General features: G+C 40.5%; 1 protein-coding gene across 1 annotated transcript in view; it reads left to right on the top strand.

The window, feature by feature from the left end:
- The window catches only part of CFAP161 (cilia and flagella associated protein 161), a 31,233-nt gene extending 17,869 nt beyond the window's left edge, over positions 1 to 13,364 (top strand). The window contains exons 5-7 of the mRNA XM_077473150.1: positions 395 to 553; positions 2,240 to 2,313; positions 12,384 to 13,364. Of these exons, the coding sequence (XP_077329276.1) occupies positions 395 to 553; positions 2,240 to 2,313; positions 12,384 to 12,564 (414 nt within the window). The 3' untranslated portion in view covers positions 12,565 to 13,364. The remainder of the gene's footprint in view (positions 1 to 394; positions 554 to 2,239; positions 2,314 to 12,383) is intronic.
- The last annotated feature ends 2,767 nt before the right edge of the window (positions 13,365 to 16,131 follow it).

Here is a 16,131-nt window from a genome sequence, read left to right as displayed (position 1 = left end):
CTATTGCCTAATTCAATTGGAATGAACATAATTGTTGTAGCTTAGCTGTGGAACAATTAGCTCATTACCATGTAGGCTGCACAAGTACCATGTAGTAGAGATTTAATTGCACACGATTATCCAATGCTTTATTTGTTTATTAATAATTGATTACTACTTACTATACTTACTGCTACCCATAATACCAATTAACTGATAGCATTTTTATAGTTGTATTTTTTTCTTTAGATGTATATTTTAGATGACAACACAGTATCATTACATTTGTTTCTCATCACTGCACCTTATGACCAACAAATTGTACCTCACAGGAAAAATGCATCCATTTAAATGTCATTATACACATAACAAAACTGAAATGATTTATTGTTTTATCTGTCTATATTTTTTCCAGTTATATCTGACGAGTGACCAAAAAACGTTTCTAAAAAGCAGTAAGAAATCTCATTTGCAAGAAGTTAGTTTAACAGATCAGTCATCATATGAAACCTGCTGGCAGTTCGTTTATTTGGATCCACAAATGAGAATGGAATATGAAGGATTCCCTGTTCCAGTATGTATATTGTTGTTAGTACAGTGTTGTTATTCTCCAAGGCGTTAAAAGCTTTTATGAGAATATTTTATTTGGTAATTCAGATTACACAGGGCAATATAATATATTGTATATTATAATATATAATAGATATTAATATGGTTTTAGTGCTGCAAAGGGAACATATCTTGCTCAAGAATGGCATTATACATGTGTTAAAGTCAAAGTACAGCCAAAAAATAAAGGATGAATCAATTACAAAGGACATAACTTACAGTAGGTAGGAGGTGGTGATGGAGCAACCCCAGTTCAGCCAATTCAGTAGGATTTGTCCAAAATCCAAGCTGTCTATGGCAGTCCTAATTTTTTCCTTTGCCAATGTTTACAGCAACTGGCACCATATATAAACAATTCAGGTTTTAAACATTGTACATCAGTGGAAGAAAAATTCTAGTCCTGTCTGTGCTTCAAGAAGACCTTGTTGTTCCATTGTTGGGTTCCTCCATCTTTTTTCTTCCAAAGCTTAGAGAATGCAAAGCCATGTGTCAGTCATAGACTGCATGTCAAAGTCACCTCTGGTTTTTCTGCAACAAATATGTGTCACTGCCCTGTGCATACATCAGTGGTCAGGGGAAGTGGTTAGAAATAGCGATAAGAACTTAAGTAAGCCAAAGCTTACACAATTTTCTTTCCTGCCACTATGGGTGGAAGGAAAGAATATTGCTCCCTCCTGTATCGCTATTGTGTTCTGCCAGCGGGGAGCCTTCCTTGCTGGCAGAACAGCAGTGATCACATGCAAAAAATCTGACAGGCTGGTTGTATCAATGTTGATTGATGGATTGACTTCAATACAACCAGTCTGCCCATAGATGGATTAAATATTGTCTGGTCCCTGCTGAACCTGCCAAGATCCAATCCTTCTATGGCCGGTTTTAGATGTTGAATTGAAGAAAGGCATTTAGGACAGTTAATGGAGCAGAAGAGGAAGGTGCCAATGTGCCAACATGTTTGGAGAATGGTACAGTTTACTTTATTATTTTAGTATAAACCATATGAAAATATATTTTTATTAAATAATGACTGTGCAAGAAAACACAATAAAGAAACCACTAAACACAAATTATAGATAAAAGTCATTAAAAGTTTATTAAAAACTTTTAATTTCCTTCCTTAATGTCAGGTGTCAATTTCTTTACTCTGAGCTGGTTCCTGACCTGCTGTATTCTCAGTGAACATCTATATCTAGGGCAACCAGGGTTCCTCCAGAGGTTGTTAGGGGGTTCTTTGAGCTGTGGCTGATGAACCACCTATTTGATGATGTCTACAGAGTTCGAGGTTCAGCACCACTTAGCAAAGCCAGCAGCATGACACCAAATATCTTTTTAGCTGTCTTTAAGGGTGGCATTCGGAATACCACTTTAGGGGGGATATTCTTCCTATTGACCTATTGAACCCTGATGATTTGGTTTTAGGAAGGGTTCCTCGAGACATAAAAATTATTTTTGGGGTTCCTCTATGGTTAAAAGGTTGAGAAAGCCTGATCTAGGGTAATCGGGCAATTGCTACGAGAAAATCACCCATGTGTATCATCAGCCTAATTCTGTAGTTTGTAAACATGATAGATAAACCTTATACTTACATTATTTCTGTTTTATTGATTTTAATTTCAATACCAATAAAAAAACTAAAGCCAACTTGTATATACAGGCAAATACAAAACTCCTCATCGTTCACAGCAAAACAAATAGATGTCTCGCTGTTCTTAGGAAATACATCCTATGGTAAGTACAATCATTTTTTTATGTCCTGATATCTCAGATATATGCCCAGTGATAAACTATAAATCTGATTACTAATGCTAACTTATTTCTGTAATGCATGCAATCCCTTTTAACGCATACAATTCGCTTTCTGGTTTTGAATTGCAAGAGGAAACAAAATACTTTTTATTTATTTGGCCTCCTATATAGATAGCTGTCAATCATATGAACATATAAAAAAATTGTAATGTAATAAAGTGGATGTAAACCCACGCTCATCCTTTCTAAACGACTGCAATATTGGTTATCTAGAAGGATATAGATGCCTCCTGCATGTATACTTATCTGACAAATGTCTCCCCTCTGTCTGCTATGAGACCCGAAAAACTGAAGATTGTGTGGGTGGGTCTGTTTTTCAGGGCTCAGTGGGTGGAGTTGTGATGTCAGTAGACTCCCCGTCCCACCTCTACACTCCCCTTATCAACATGCATTTTCTCCTGTGTATTTCTTACACTGAACTTCTTCTATGATCACTAACATCCAGTCAAAACCCAGAAAAGTCCCCACATGACTTCAGCATGCCAAATCATGCTAAGGTGTGGAACAGCCAATCCTTGCAGAGCTGCTGAAGAAAGGAGTGGGGGAGGGAATTAAAAAAGAATGCATGTCTTAGGCTAGTGCACGAGATACGTGAGAATCACCTGACAGGTGATTCTCACGTATCTCGTGCACTAGCCTAAGACATGCATTCTTTTTTAATTTCCAGGGCTCAGTGGGTGGAGTCGGGATGTCAGTAGACTCCCCACCCACCTCTACACTCCCCTTATCAACATGCATTTTCTCCTGTGTATTTCTTACACTGAACTTCTTCTATGATCACTAACATCCAGTCAAAACCCAGAAAAGTCCCCACATGACTTCAGCATGCCAAATCATGCTAAGGTGTGGAACAGCCAATCCTTGCAGAGCTGCTGAAGAAAGGAGTGGGGGAGGGAATTAAAAAAGAATGCATGTCTTAGGCTAGTGCACGAGATACGTGAGAATCACCTGACAGGTGATTCTCACGTATCTCGTGCACTAGCCTAAGACATGCATTCTTTTTTAATTTCCAGGGCTCAGTGGGTGGAGTCGGGATGTCAGTAGACTCCCCACCCACCTCTACACTCCCCTTATCAACATGCATTTTCTCCTGTGTATTTCTTACACTGAACTTCTTCTATGATCACTAACATCCAGTCAAAACCCAGAAAAGTCCCCACATGACTTCAGCATGCCAAATCATGCTAAGGTGTGGAACAGCCAATCCTTGCAGAGCTGCTGAAGAAAGGAGGGGGAGGGAATTAAAAAATAATGCATGTCTTAGGCTAGTGCACGAGATACGTGAGAATCACCTGTCACTCACAGCAAGGGGGTAGATTTTACAAAGTTTTTCTCTTTTTGTCAAGATTTATCTCACTGAACAATAAAAGAGGATTGCTCAGAGCTGGATTAACTCTTTGTGGCAAGACTGGGCTCAAATGATAGGAAATATTATACTCTATATTATGACATCAAAATGTTTTTTGTTTTTTTTCGGGTTTACGTCCACTTTAATTATATACAGTTTAATCATAAAATTAGTTGTCAATCATATGAACATATAAAATAATTGTAATGTATTATTTATATACAGTTCAATCATAAAATAATTAAAGTTGGTTATTGAACAGATACCCCCTTCTAATGAGGTAGAGGGTGGATCTCCCCCTGTCAAGACATTGGGGGAGATTTACTAAAACTGGTGCACTAATGCAGGTCGAATTTCGAACGAATTTTCTTTTCAAAATAAGAAAATTCGTTTTTTTTGTGATCCGATGATGCCACCATTGATTTTCGAAATTCGGCCGACCAAGCCTTCAATTTCACCTCATGTTGCTACAGAAAAGAATTTTCTTGGCTGGGAATCTTCTTTTCTCTCCGTAAATTTTCTTTTATCTCCGTACATTTTCTTTTCTTATTACGTTTCTCGCACGATTCTCCCATCATTGATTAGAAAATCGTTAGTTTTTCTAAAAATTTCCAACATGTCCGATTCCTGAAATTTTATTTCCGCACCAAAATCTTCTGTTGCTGCAGCCCACTAATGGTGCGAAATTCATACGAAAATTCTTAGATACGATTTTCAAAAGAAAATTCTTTCGAAATTCGAACCGTGTATGGCCGGCATTAGATTCTGGTGCAGCTGTGCATAGTAGCCAGGCAGCTTCCAATTTCAGCTTGTTCAATTAAGTTTGGCAATAAAACCTGGAAGCTGGTTGGTTTGTTTCAATGCAGAAGTGAGCTTGATTTTGCACTCTCCAGCTTTAGTAAATATACCCCATTGCGTTGATTCTTCATTGCCAGAATACACTGATCATTGGCTGCAGCTGCCGATCGACAAACTTTTTTTAACATTCCTGTTCTAACAATCAACTTCTGTCAAACGGGCTACATATAGATTGAATTTCGGAGGGTTTCTGCTGAATCAGCCAAATTTCAATCCATTTATAGCCAGCTTAAGGCTAAGCTATAATGATATAAAATGGTTATTACTTTTTTCATTGGAGAAGCCTTGTTACTCTTAAACATTTTATTTAAAACCAGAAGTATTAGTAACTTATCCATTCACTAAGGGGTCTATTTATAAAAAAAAATGTGCATGGCTATTTGTCTAATAAAACCGGCATGTAAAGTCTTCTGTGAGAATGGGGAATAATAGGTGTTTTCATGCTATTTTCTCCACAGGTTGAATGTTTCTCATTCATGAGAAATGAATGGCACATACCACATGGACATACCACATCACGGACAATAAATGGCACCGATGACCATAGGAAATAAACCTTTATTTCCTATGATCTTCTACACCATCTAGTAGATAAAATGTAGTAGTTTCCAGAAAAACGATTTTTACATGAATGAGAAGCATTCAACCTGTAGAGCGAATAACCCTAGAACATTTGATTTTGTCCCATACACATAGAACATTAGACTGTGAACAGCAGTATATACATTTTTTTTTTCAGATAATAATATTGTCATCATTGCCTCAAAACCATACTCTGCATCTATATGGACTGCTCTTTCCCTCAACATCCAATATTTTTCAATGTTTTTTTATTTTTATATAAGGAAATAAACACCTCCTACATCCATCCTTACCTTGCTAGTGATGCTCCTAAAATAGTAATTCAGGCACTAGTCATTTTCAATCTGGACTATTATAACTAATTACTGGCTAGCATTTTGCCTAATAACTTTGATACCGATTCAGCAAACAAACAAAATTGAAGTCCTTTTTTTCCCCACAAATAGAGCTTGGTAATGATACTACCCTTTATCCACCCGACTTCCGAAAGGTTTTACTCCCTTTGTGACCAGAGCATTTTCTGCCAATCAGCAATGCGCTACTTTAACTGCTTCAGCCCCGGAAGATTTTACCTCCTTCCCGACCAGAGCACTTTTTGCGATTTGCCACTGCGTTGCTTTTAACTGAAAATTGCACGGTTGTGCGATGTTGCACCCAAACAACATTGACGTTCTTTTTTTCCCCACAGATAAAGCTTTCTTTTGGTAGTATTTGATGCGTTTTTTTTGCGCTATAAACAAAAAAAGAGCGACAATTTTGAAAAAAATGCATTATTTTTTACTTTTTGCTATAATAAATATCCCCAAAAAATATCTAAAAATTTTTTTTCCCTCAGTTTAGGCGGATATGTATTCTTCTACATATTTTTGGTAAAAAAAAAATCACAATAAATGTTTATTGATTAGTTTGCGCAAAAGTTATAGCGTCCACAAAATAGGGGATAGTTTTATGGCATTTTTATTAATATTTGTTTTTTTACTAGTAATAGCGGCGATCAGCAATTTTTATCGTGCCTGTGACATGGCGGACACATCGGACACTTTTGGCGCTATTTTGGGACCATTCACATTTATACTGCAATCAGTGCGATTACAAATGCATTGATTACTAATAGTGTAAATGTGACTGGCAGTGAAGGGGTTAACCAGGAGGGAGCACTTCCGGGGTGAAGTCTGTCCCAGGGAGTGATTCTAACTGTGGGGGGAGAGGGGCTGTGTGTGACAGATCACTGCTCCCGATTACAGGGAGCAGAGATCAGTGGCAGTGTCACTAGGCAGAACGGGAAATGCTTGTTTACATTAGCTTCTCCCCATTCTTCCTCTCTGTGAGACGATCGCGGGTATCCCCGCGGACATCGCGTCAGCGGGACCCGTGTTCGATGCCAAGCCTTGGGAGATCACGTACAATAATGTGATTTCGCACAGTGGAGCCAACCTGCTGCAGTAAAACTGTAGCGGCTGGTCCGCAAGCAGTTAAATACAAACTTTGAGTTCATCTACTTCTGTTAAATTGTTACTAAACCCGCAATGGTAAAATCAGTCTGTATATGCAGTAAAGCATGCGTGTTGTGAACCTAGGCAGTTAATCCTCTGCATTGTTTAAAAAGGCTGTTTGATCCTGTCTTCTCTGATCCTGCCCTTCTTCCACTGTCCCCAATCCATCTGCTTAGTGCTCTGTTTGGTGTGTATTGCTAGAGGTATTTTTTTTTGGGAGGGTGCATGTGATCAGGTCAGGGACAATGAGCACTGTCCAGCCAGAAAGTCAGGGGTCCTGCAGCCTCATAGGACAGTCAGAGGAGAATGAAAACTACTCCTACAAGCTTTAACCAGAGGTCAACCTGAGATTGAAGACTGCTATAGAATGCTGATGAGAAAAGGTATTTAGCAGTTTATATTTACTAAAATAATTGTGTTTCCATGTACTGTGGGAGACCAGATATAGTGAATGCAGGGTCCTGGGTTTAGTAACACTTTAATGATCTATTCTTATCATCAACTTTATTCTTCTTAACTTTGATGGGGTTGATTTACCAAAGGCAAATCCACTCTGCACTACAAGTGCACTGAAAGTGCACTTGGAAGTGGTGCACTTGAAAGTGCAGTCGCTGTAGATCTGAGGGGTAGATCTGAAATGAGGGGAAGCTCTGCTGATTTTGCCATCCAATCATGTGCAAGCTAAAATGCTGTTGTTTATTTTCCTTGCATGTCCCTCTCAGATATACAGTGGGTGCACTTGTAGTGCAAAGTGGATTTGCCGTTTGTAAATATCCCCCTATGTCTTGTTCTATCAGATTGTCCATTAATACTGAATGCTTTTGTGAAAAAATCTTTTTAGGGCCTGTGCCGATTGCTTTTGTTCACTTCAAATGGGTTTTGCACTCAAGTCTATACAATCTATACAAGTCTATAGGAATGCAAAACCAGCTTGATGCAGGTCAAATGCAGCACAGAAGAAGGTAAAATGCAGGTCAAAAGTCATTACATTCTGAAAGATCTCAGAAGCGTCTTAAGTGGAATAAAACCTCTGGAAAAATAAATAAATAAAAAATGGGCGCCCTGGAGCTTTTAGCCATAATGTGCTAGTATGCATAGCATATTAGCACATTATGACAGACTTACCTTGGAAGGGATCTCCTCCAGTGCTGCTGTGTCAGTGCTCTTGATGATCACAGGAGCTTCTATCTGCTCCCGGTCTTTCTTTTTGGTTCAAACTTAGTGGCCACTTGATTGGCTAGGTATGATGTCACTTCATCTTGGCACAGAGCTATGCTGTAAATGTACGCTGAGCTGTGCATGTGCAGCTCAGTGTACACAAAGGCTGTCAGGCAAGGAAAAGCAGTTATGACTGAATAAATCAATAAGGTCTTTGCTGTCATAAAAACCCTGCCTATCATCTGTTTTTAAATGTTTAAGTTTAAGTTTAATTCAACTTTAAACTGATGTAAGACTGATGACATTGACAAAAGCCCACAGCCTGTCAACATGGGTCCTTGGACTGGTTCATCTTATTTTGTAGTAATTAATGGCTTCCAGTTGCAATCTGAGTGAATCTCATGAAGAGCCATTAATGTAAGCGAAGTATAAGATTTTGGACATTCTTTCGCCTCACTTTCCATGTTGTGAGTTCATTTGGTAATTTAGGGCCTTTGTCAATGGCTTGGAGTTAAAGGGTTTTGCATTTCCATACAAGTCTTTAGGAATGCAGGACCACTTGAACCAGGTCGAAGTAGGTACAGTGAGTGGGAAAAAGTATTTTATCTGCTGCTGATTTTGTACATTTGTACGCACACCGACAAAGAAATTATCAATTTTAATGGTAGGTTTATTTTAACAGTGAGAGACAGACTAAAAATAAAACAATCCAGAAAAACGCATTTCAAAAAAGTTATAAATCGATTTGCATTTTAATGAGCTGGGTGCCAGCAAGATTTCTGGCACCCAGGTGTCTTCTATAAAGGTAACAAGCTGAGATTAGGAGCACTCTCTTAAAGGGAGTGCTTCTAATCTCAGCTTGTTACCTGTATAAAAGACAGCTGTCCACAGAAGCAATCAATCAATCAGACTCCAATATCTCCACCATGGCCAAGACCAAAGAGCTGTCCAAGGATGTCGGGGACAAGATTGTAGACCTACACAAGGCTGGGATGGGCTACAAGACCATCGCCAAGCAGCTTGGTGAGAGGGTGACAACAATTGGTGCGATTATTCAAAAATGGAAAAAACACAAAGTAACTGTCATCTCACCTTGTGGAGTTTTATTGATCATGGGAACGGTGAGAAATCAGCCCAGAACGAACTACACGTGAGAATCTGATCAATGATCTCAAGGTAGCTGGGACTTAAATCACCAAGAAAGCAATTGGTGACGCACCTGCAAGTCCCCCCTGCTAAAAAAAGCACATGTACAGGGCCCATCTGAAGTTTGCTAATGTACATCTGAATGATTCAGAGGAGAACTGGGTGAAAGTTTTGTGGTCAGATGAGACCAAAATCAAGCTCTTTGGTATCAACCTCAACTCGCCGTGTTTGGAGGGGGAATGCTGCCTATGACCCCAAGAACACCACCCCCACCGTCAAATATGGAGGTGGAAATGCCTTTGGTGTGTTTTTCTGCTAAGGGGACAGGACAACTTCACTGCATCAAAGGGACAACGGACAGGGCCATGTACCATTACATTTTGTGTAAGAACCTCCCCTCCTCAGTCAGGGCATTGAAAATGGGCAGTGGATGGGTATTCCAGCATGACAATGACCAAAAATACATGGCCAAGACAACAAAGGAGTGGCTCAAGAAGAAGCATATTAAGGTCCTGGAGTGGTCTAGCCAGTCTCCAGACCTTAATCCCATAGAAAATATGTAGAGGGAGCTGAAGGTTCGAGTTACCAAACATCAGCCTCGAAACTTTAATGACTTGGAGAGGATCTGCAAAGAGGAGGGGGAAAAATCCCTCCTGAGATGTGTGCAAACCTGGTGGCCAACTACAAGAAATGTGCAAAGGGCTCAAATACTTATTTCACTCATTAAAATGCAAATTGATTTATTTATTTTTAATTCGTTTTTTCTGAATATTTTTGTTGTTCTGTCTCTCACTGTTAAAATAAACCTACCATTAAAATTATAGACTGATCATTTTTTTGTCAGTGGGCAGATGTACAAAATCAGCAGGGGGGTCAAACACCTTTTTCCCTCACTGTAAGTAGGAGGTCAGCTGCAGGTCAAATGCACGTCAATGAATTCTGAATGATCTCAGAAGCATCTCAGACTGATGCCTTCAAGACAAGCCCAGATCCTATTGGCAGGCCTTAAGACTACTAGTGTGAGGTTATTGAGATTCAGTCATTTTAGTTCTGGAAGCTCCAGATTAAAGATGTGGTGAGTTTTATTTCCCATATCTGAACATTAGAAGTGTCTTTTTAAAGAAGACAGAACCTGGTGTAGCATGACAAAAACTCTTTCAGAATAAGTTATAAACCTTTTTAAATGAAGTGGTGAGTGGGGGTGGGGTTAAGTAGGATAAAGGAAACCTGTTACAGAGAGAAATAGAGGCTACCATTTCTGAACTCCAATTATGTGAACGCTAGTTTATCATTTTGCATTGAAGCTTGAATTTGTTGGCTTACAAGTGTGCAGATAAATACTGATGCCTTTTTTCGGACTTTTCATATCTGCGTATTTGCTTTAGTTCATTGATTTAGGGCAATAGCAAAAGAGTCCACCATATGTCTTTTATGACATGTTCTCTTTAAAAGCATGTGCTTGCACAAAGGACCCTGTTCACCTTGGGCAGGGTAACAACTAAAGTGTGACTTTGTTATATTATTAATCATGGCCCTATTGCGTCTTAATAAGCATCTATATTTATATTATTGATAGTTGGTTGTCCCTGAAATGTGTACTTTATACATGCCTAGATGTATCTGAGATCCTATCCAGGGGTTACATTGCCACTCCCATTCATCAATTTTATCTTACTGATTATGGTCTTACTGTATTTATATAGCAATTATACTATTGATAGTTGGCTGTCCCTGAGAATGCATGCTTCATACAAAGTCCCACTTGTCCCCACTGTCTTCCCCCTTCCAGTTACTTCCATCAGATAGTGATGGAGATATATGACCTTTATGGTCTTTACCTCATATAAAATCTCAAAACAATTGCCTTGTTTTCAACAACTAAAGTGCCCCCAATGGGTAGGTAGCCTACTTCCCAATTTACTTTTGGTGTAGCAGTGGTTCAAAAGAAATTCCTGTCTAGTGACTAAACTTTTTTCGTGGGGGATGAATGGGGAGCAGGGAGCCTCTTGAAGCAAACACTTGATGCTGAAGGGCTTATATACAGCCCACATATAAATGATGTATTGGGTCAAACAGCTCAGATATTACAAGCAGTTTGCTGGCCACAAATTAGCCCATTAGCCCTTTTCTCCCTGAAGAAACCTTGATTCATCAGCACCAGTTTTCCTTATACATCGAGAAGAGAGTGGAATACAACCTTCTACAAACCCTTCTTCTGTGCCCGATTCTTGCTGTGTGATATCTACAGGCCTGACTGCCCTTCGTGGGTTTATAGTTCCGGTGAGTGGGGAGCTGAGGGGGTGAGCACGGAAGTCACCTGAATTTCATGTACTTGAGCACCAGTCACTTTTATCTACTGCACCTATTTGAAGATTTTGTGGACATTCATTTAGTTTTTCCTTTTTTGGATTGCACTTCTTAAGGAGATTGCCATTTTGGCTGCATATGAACTATTTTCGGGGTTTTTATGAATTGTTCATCACTGAATTTTTTTTTGTCACATTTTTTACTAATTATTATTATTATTTAATAATTAGCTTATCTTGAGGGCTCAGTGCACTGTTTTTTATTGTTATCTTTAGTTGTAATTAATTATATTGTGATCACTTTACATTACACTAATCACCTTAGCGTTAATGTGTATATTTTGTACATCACTTTTGCACTTTGTGTACAATTTTGTATCATATGCACTTTATTAGCACCTCCTGAGGTCTTTTTTGGGTTAGTGTTTATGTATGTGTACACACGTATGGACACACAATTATCATAACCCGGCAGGTTTACAGCTATATATCCTAATCCCCCTTGTTTTATATACTTTTTTATATATATATTTTTATGTACATATGGTGTTGCTGTATACAAGTGTTAATGAGTGGTCCATATATACACCTTTTTGGTGAGTTATCTATATAATTTGTGGAACCCCCTTAGCACACTATAGGTACTGGCGTGCATCATTATTGGTATTGGTACCTTAGTAGTATATACCAGTAGAGGTTACTACAAGGTTTTAGATCTGCCTACTCCTCTTTCCTCCCTTGTACTTTACTTTTGGATAGGTCTGCTACCTATCCTGGTAACCACTGTGTTTTCTTGGTGGCCAGTGGTGTATGTGTACTTATTTTCTGTACACACCCCATTGCAGCCAATTAACAGTGGCGCCGGTCCCCGTCTAAATATATATATTTTTGTCACAAATTAGCCCAGTCTGCCAGATCTCAGCCCGTAAGATTAACATGGGGCATATACTTTATGAAGGTGTCAGCAATCTGAGATACTGTATATTTAAATACATGGTCCTTGCAATGCTTTTGAATGGTCAAGGCAACATGCAATCGCCACAGTTAGAAAATGAGTTGGGGTAATTCTTTATTTACAATTGTCTCTTCTCAATGTTTCAGGACTTTGTTTGGCAAGGAATGTGAAGTCACTGCCCATACATATTTGAATGGCCACAAGGTTGAAGAAAATGAAAATCATTGGATGATTGTTACGGGGAACCCAAGCGATGACATAAATACCATGTTTGACAGACCTAAGCCACCCAGTGAAGAAATGAATGAAAACAAATGTGTTCATTAAAGTGTTTGTTACTCTAAAAAAAAAAAAAAAAAAAAAAAGGTCCTGTTCCCTGTGCTGTGTCATTTGGCCCTCTGTATCATAACAACCATAAAAACCTCCCATCCCCTCTATAACATAACAATATGTGTCCCTGTGCCTGTGTTATATAAAAAAGCTCCCGTTCTGTACCTATATCAGAGCGTCTCCTGGCACTCATGTGACTCCTTGGCTCTCTCTCCTCTCTCCTCTCCTCCTCCCCAGCTGACATCAGAGGGAGTGCTCGGCCCCGCCCGCTGGAGCTGTCAGCTGGGCAGAGGAGAGAGCCAGGGAGTCACGTGAGCGCCGGGAGATGCTCTAAAATAGGTACAGATTGGCAGCTTTTTTATAAAACACAGAGGGGCACATATCATTATGTTACAGAGGGGATGGGAGGTTTTTATTATATTGGCTAAACAACCACTTTAAATCCTTGCAGAAATTGTACACTTACCTGGCATAATAAGCTCCAAGAAATACATTTTTTTTAAAAATGTTATATTAGCTGGTCACGTTGACATCATATGCTTCCAAATTCTGCTTGACATGTACTGGCTCAGGCACCCAGTATAACAAATATAACTATAGTATATGATGTTTATAGAAATCCCTACAACAACAATGGTTTAACAGTACCTTGCAAACGTTTTAGGCAGGTGTGAAAAATGATGTAAATTAAGATTGCTTTCAGAAACAAAAGTGTGCAAAGTTTATTTTTATCAATAAACAACATGGAAAGTAAATGAACAGAAGAGAAATCCAAATAAAATAAATATATGGTGTGACCACTCTTTGCCTTCAAAGCAGCATACATTTTTCTAGGTCCACTTGCACACAGTTTTTGAAGGAACTCGGCAGGTAGGTTGTTTTAAACATCTTGGAGAACTAACCACAGATCTTCTGTGTATGTAGGCTGCCTCAAATCCTTCTGTCTCTTTATGTAATCCCAGACAGAATCCATGATGTTTTGAGATCGGGGCTCTGTGGGAGCCAATCCATCATATCCAGGACTCCTTGTTCTTCTTTACACTGAAGATAGTTTTTAATGACATTGGCTGCATATTGGGGGTCGTTGTCTTGCTGCAGGAAAAAAGTGTGGCCTTTCACACTCTTCCCAGATTGTATGGCATGATGGTCAAGTATCTGCCTGTATTTCTTAGCATTGGGGACACCATTGATCCTGACCAATTCTCCAATTTCATTTGCAGAAAAGCAGCCTCAAACTTGCAAGACCTCCACCATGCTTCACTGTTGCCTGCAGTCACTCATTATTGTACTGCTCTCCAGCCATTTGGCAAACAAACTGCCTCCTGCTACAGCCAAATATTTCAAATTTTCGGTCCAGAGCATCTGCTGCCATTTTTCTGCACCCCAGTTCCTATATTTTCATGCATAGTTCAGTCGCTTAGCCTTGTTTCCATGTCTTATGGGGCACTGTTTCACCCACTGACACCAATGATGGGGCACTATTCCTCCCAACTGACACCAATGATAGGGTACTAATCCTCCCATTGACATCAGTTGCTTGTTAATTTTTTGTCACTGCCCCTAAACACATGGGCGAATGTCGGGAGACAGCAGCAGATTCAAAAAGAAAATGGCCAACATTTGCCTCATGTGTATTTCTTCTGTCAGACATGCATGCTGGAAAACCAGCAGCAGACCCACTCCTGATCAGCGCTAATAGCAGAGAGCCCCGATCGGCATGTTCTGGCGGGGGTCCGTCTCCCCGTCAAAACACAACAGATCACCGGGGGGAGATCGCTGAACTGACCTCACATGGCTCTGACCGGAGCTGTCAGTTTTTTCGTGCAACCCGCTGGCTTGCATGAAAAAAAACTGTAGTGTGTACCTGGCTTAAGCCTGGGGCATTGTTTACTTTCACTGACCACTTATTAAATAATTTTACTCCCACTGGCCACAGTCCTTTACCCCAAAGTCCTAAGAGAGTCAACTGGGCCTTTGTTTTGAAAGCTTGAAGACTATTTAGCTGATAATGCATTAAAGAGATAAGGTCTAATCAGCAGCTTAAAGTCAAATCTACACATTAGCCAGCATTCAATTAACTATCTGCCTAGGCATACAAACTCTCATCACACAAATGAAGATGCAGGTTTGTTTAACAACCTGCCTTTTCTCAAGACAACAGCTATTGTTAGTAGGAATGATCAACCTTCAACAATAAACTTTTCCCTTTCGATATGATTAGGATATGACTGCTGACAACAGCAGGTATCCTTAAAGCTGACCATAGATGGTGTGAATCTCAGCTGGTTCAGCAGGAACCAGCCGAGATACAAACAATGTATGGGAAGGCTGAAAGATCAACTTGGGTACGAGCAGCCTGCTGGATTTTACATGTGATGCCCCCCCACCGGGAGAACACAATGGCTCATTGGGAGGGGTTCTCCTGTCAACACTGTCTGTTGGGGTAATCGAGCTGTGGTTGCAGGAAAGAAATTTGCTCCATCTATGGCCGGCCATAGAGATCAAAATTGTTGTCTGATCCTACCCGGTTTGCCAGGGCCAAGTGTTAAGCCCCATACACACTATTAGATTTTCTGCTGATTTTTGTCTTCAGATTTACCAAAACCATATAATATGAGGTCAAATCTTAGGAGTTTCAATTTGTATGCAATCAGGCTGGCCCTTGCATTACATGGTTTTAGTAAATCTGAAGACAAAAATCAGCAGAAAATCTGATAGTGTGTAAGGGACTTTAAACTATGGCTACCATAAAAGTCCCTTCAGTACATACACTGGGTTACCGTATATACTCGAGTATAGGCCGACCCGAATATAAGCCGAGGCCCCCAATTTACCCCCAAAAAAACTGGCAAACTTATTGACTCGTGTATAAGCCGAGGGTGAGACATGCCTGTCCATCCCTGTGTGTGTGTCCGTCCCTGTGTGTCCGTCCATCCCTGTGTGTCCGTCCATCCCTGTGTGTCCGTCCATCCATCCCTGTGTGTGTGTGTGTCCATCCATCCATCCATCCCTGTGTGTGTGTGTCTCCATCCATCCATCCATCCCTGTGTGTGTGTGTCTCCATCCATCCATCCATCCCTGTGTGTGTGTGTGTCTCCATCCATCCATCCATCCCTGTGTGTGTGTGTATCCATCCATCCCTGTGTGTGTGTGTGTCTCCATCCGTGTGTGTGTGTGTGTGTGTGTGTGTGTGTGTGTGTGTGTGTGTCCAGCCTACCTGTGTCCCGAGCCTTTGTCCCGAGCCTCCGTCCCGTGCCTTGCCTCCTTGCCTCCGTCCCGTGCCGTGCCTTGCCTCCGTCCCGTGTCGTGCCTTGCCTTGCCTTGCCTCCGTCCCGTCCCGTCCCGTGCCGTGCCTTGCCTTGCCTCCGTCCCGTGCCCTCTTCGTCGGCGCCTCGGCGGCCATTGTAAAATTCAAAAGCCGCGCCTCCGCCTTCGCCTGTGATAGGCGGAACACTGAATTTCCCAGCAGCCTGTGTTCCGCCTATCACGGACATCGTATCATCCTCGTCCGTAGTACGAGGATGATACGATGTCCGTGATAGGCGGAACACAGGCTGCTGGGAA

This window comes from Lithobates pipiens, unplaced genomic scaffold (assembly GCF_037356315.1).
Source record: "Lithobates pipiens isolate NorthernLeopardFrog02 unplaced genomic scaffold, aLitPip1_a1.2 Scaffold_8, whole genome shotgun sequence".
NCBI classification, from domain to species: domain Eukaryota; kingdom Metazoa; phylum Chordata; class Amphibia; order Anura; family Ranidae; genus Lithobates; species Lithobates pipiens.
Note: the sequence above shows the minus strand (reverse complement) of the source record. Positions and strands in the feature narration are given on the sequence as shown.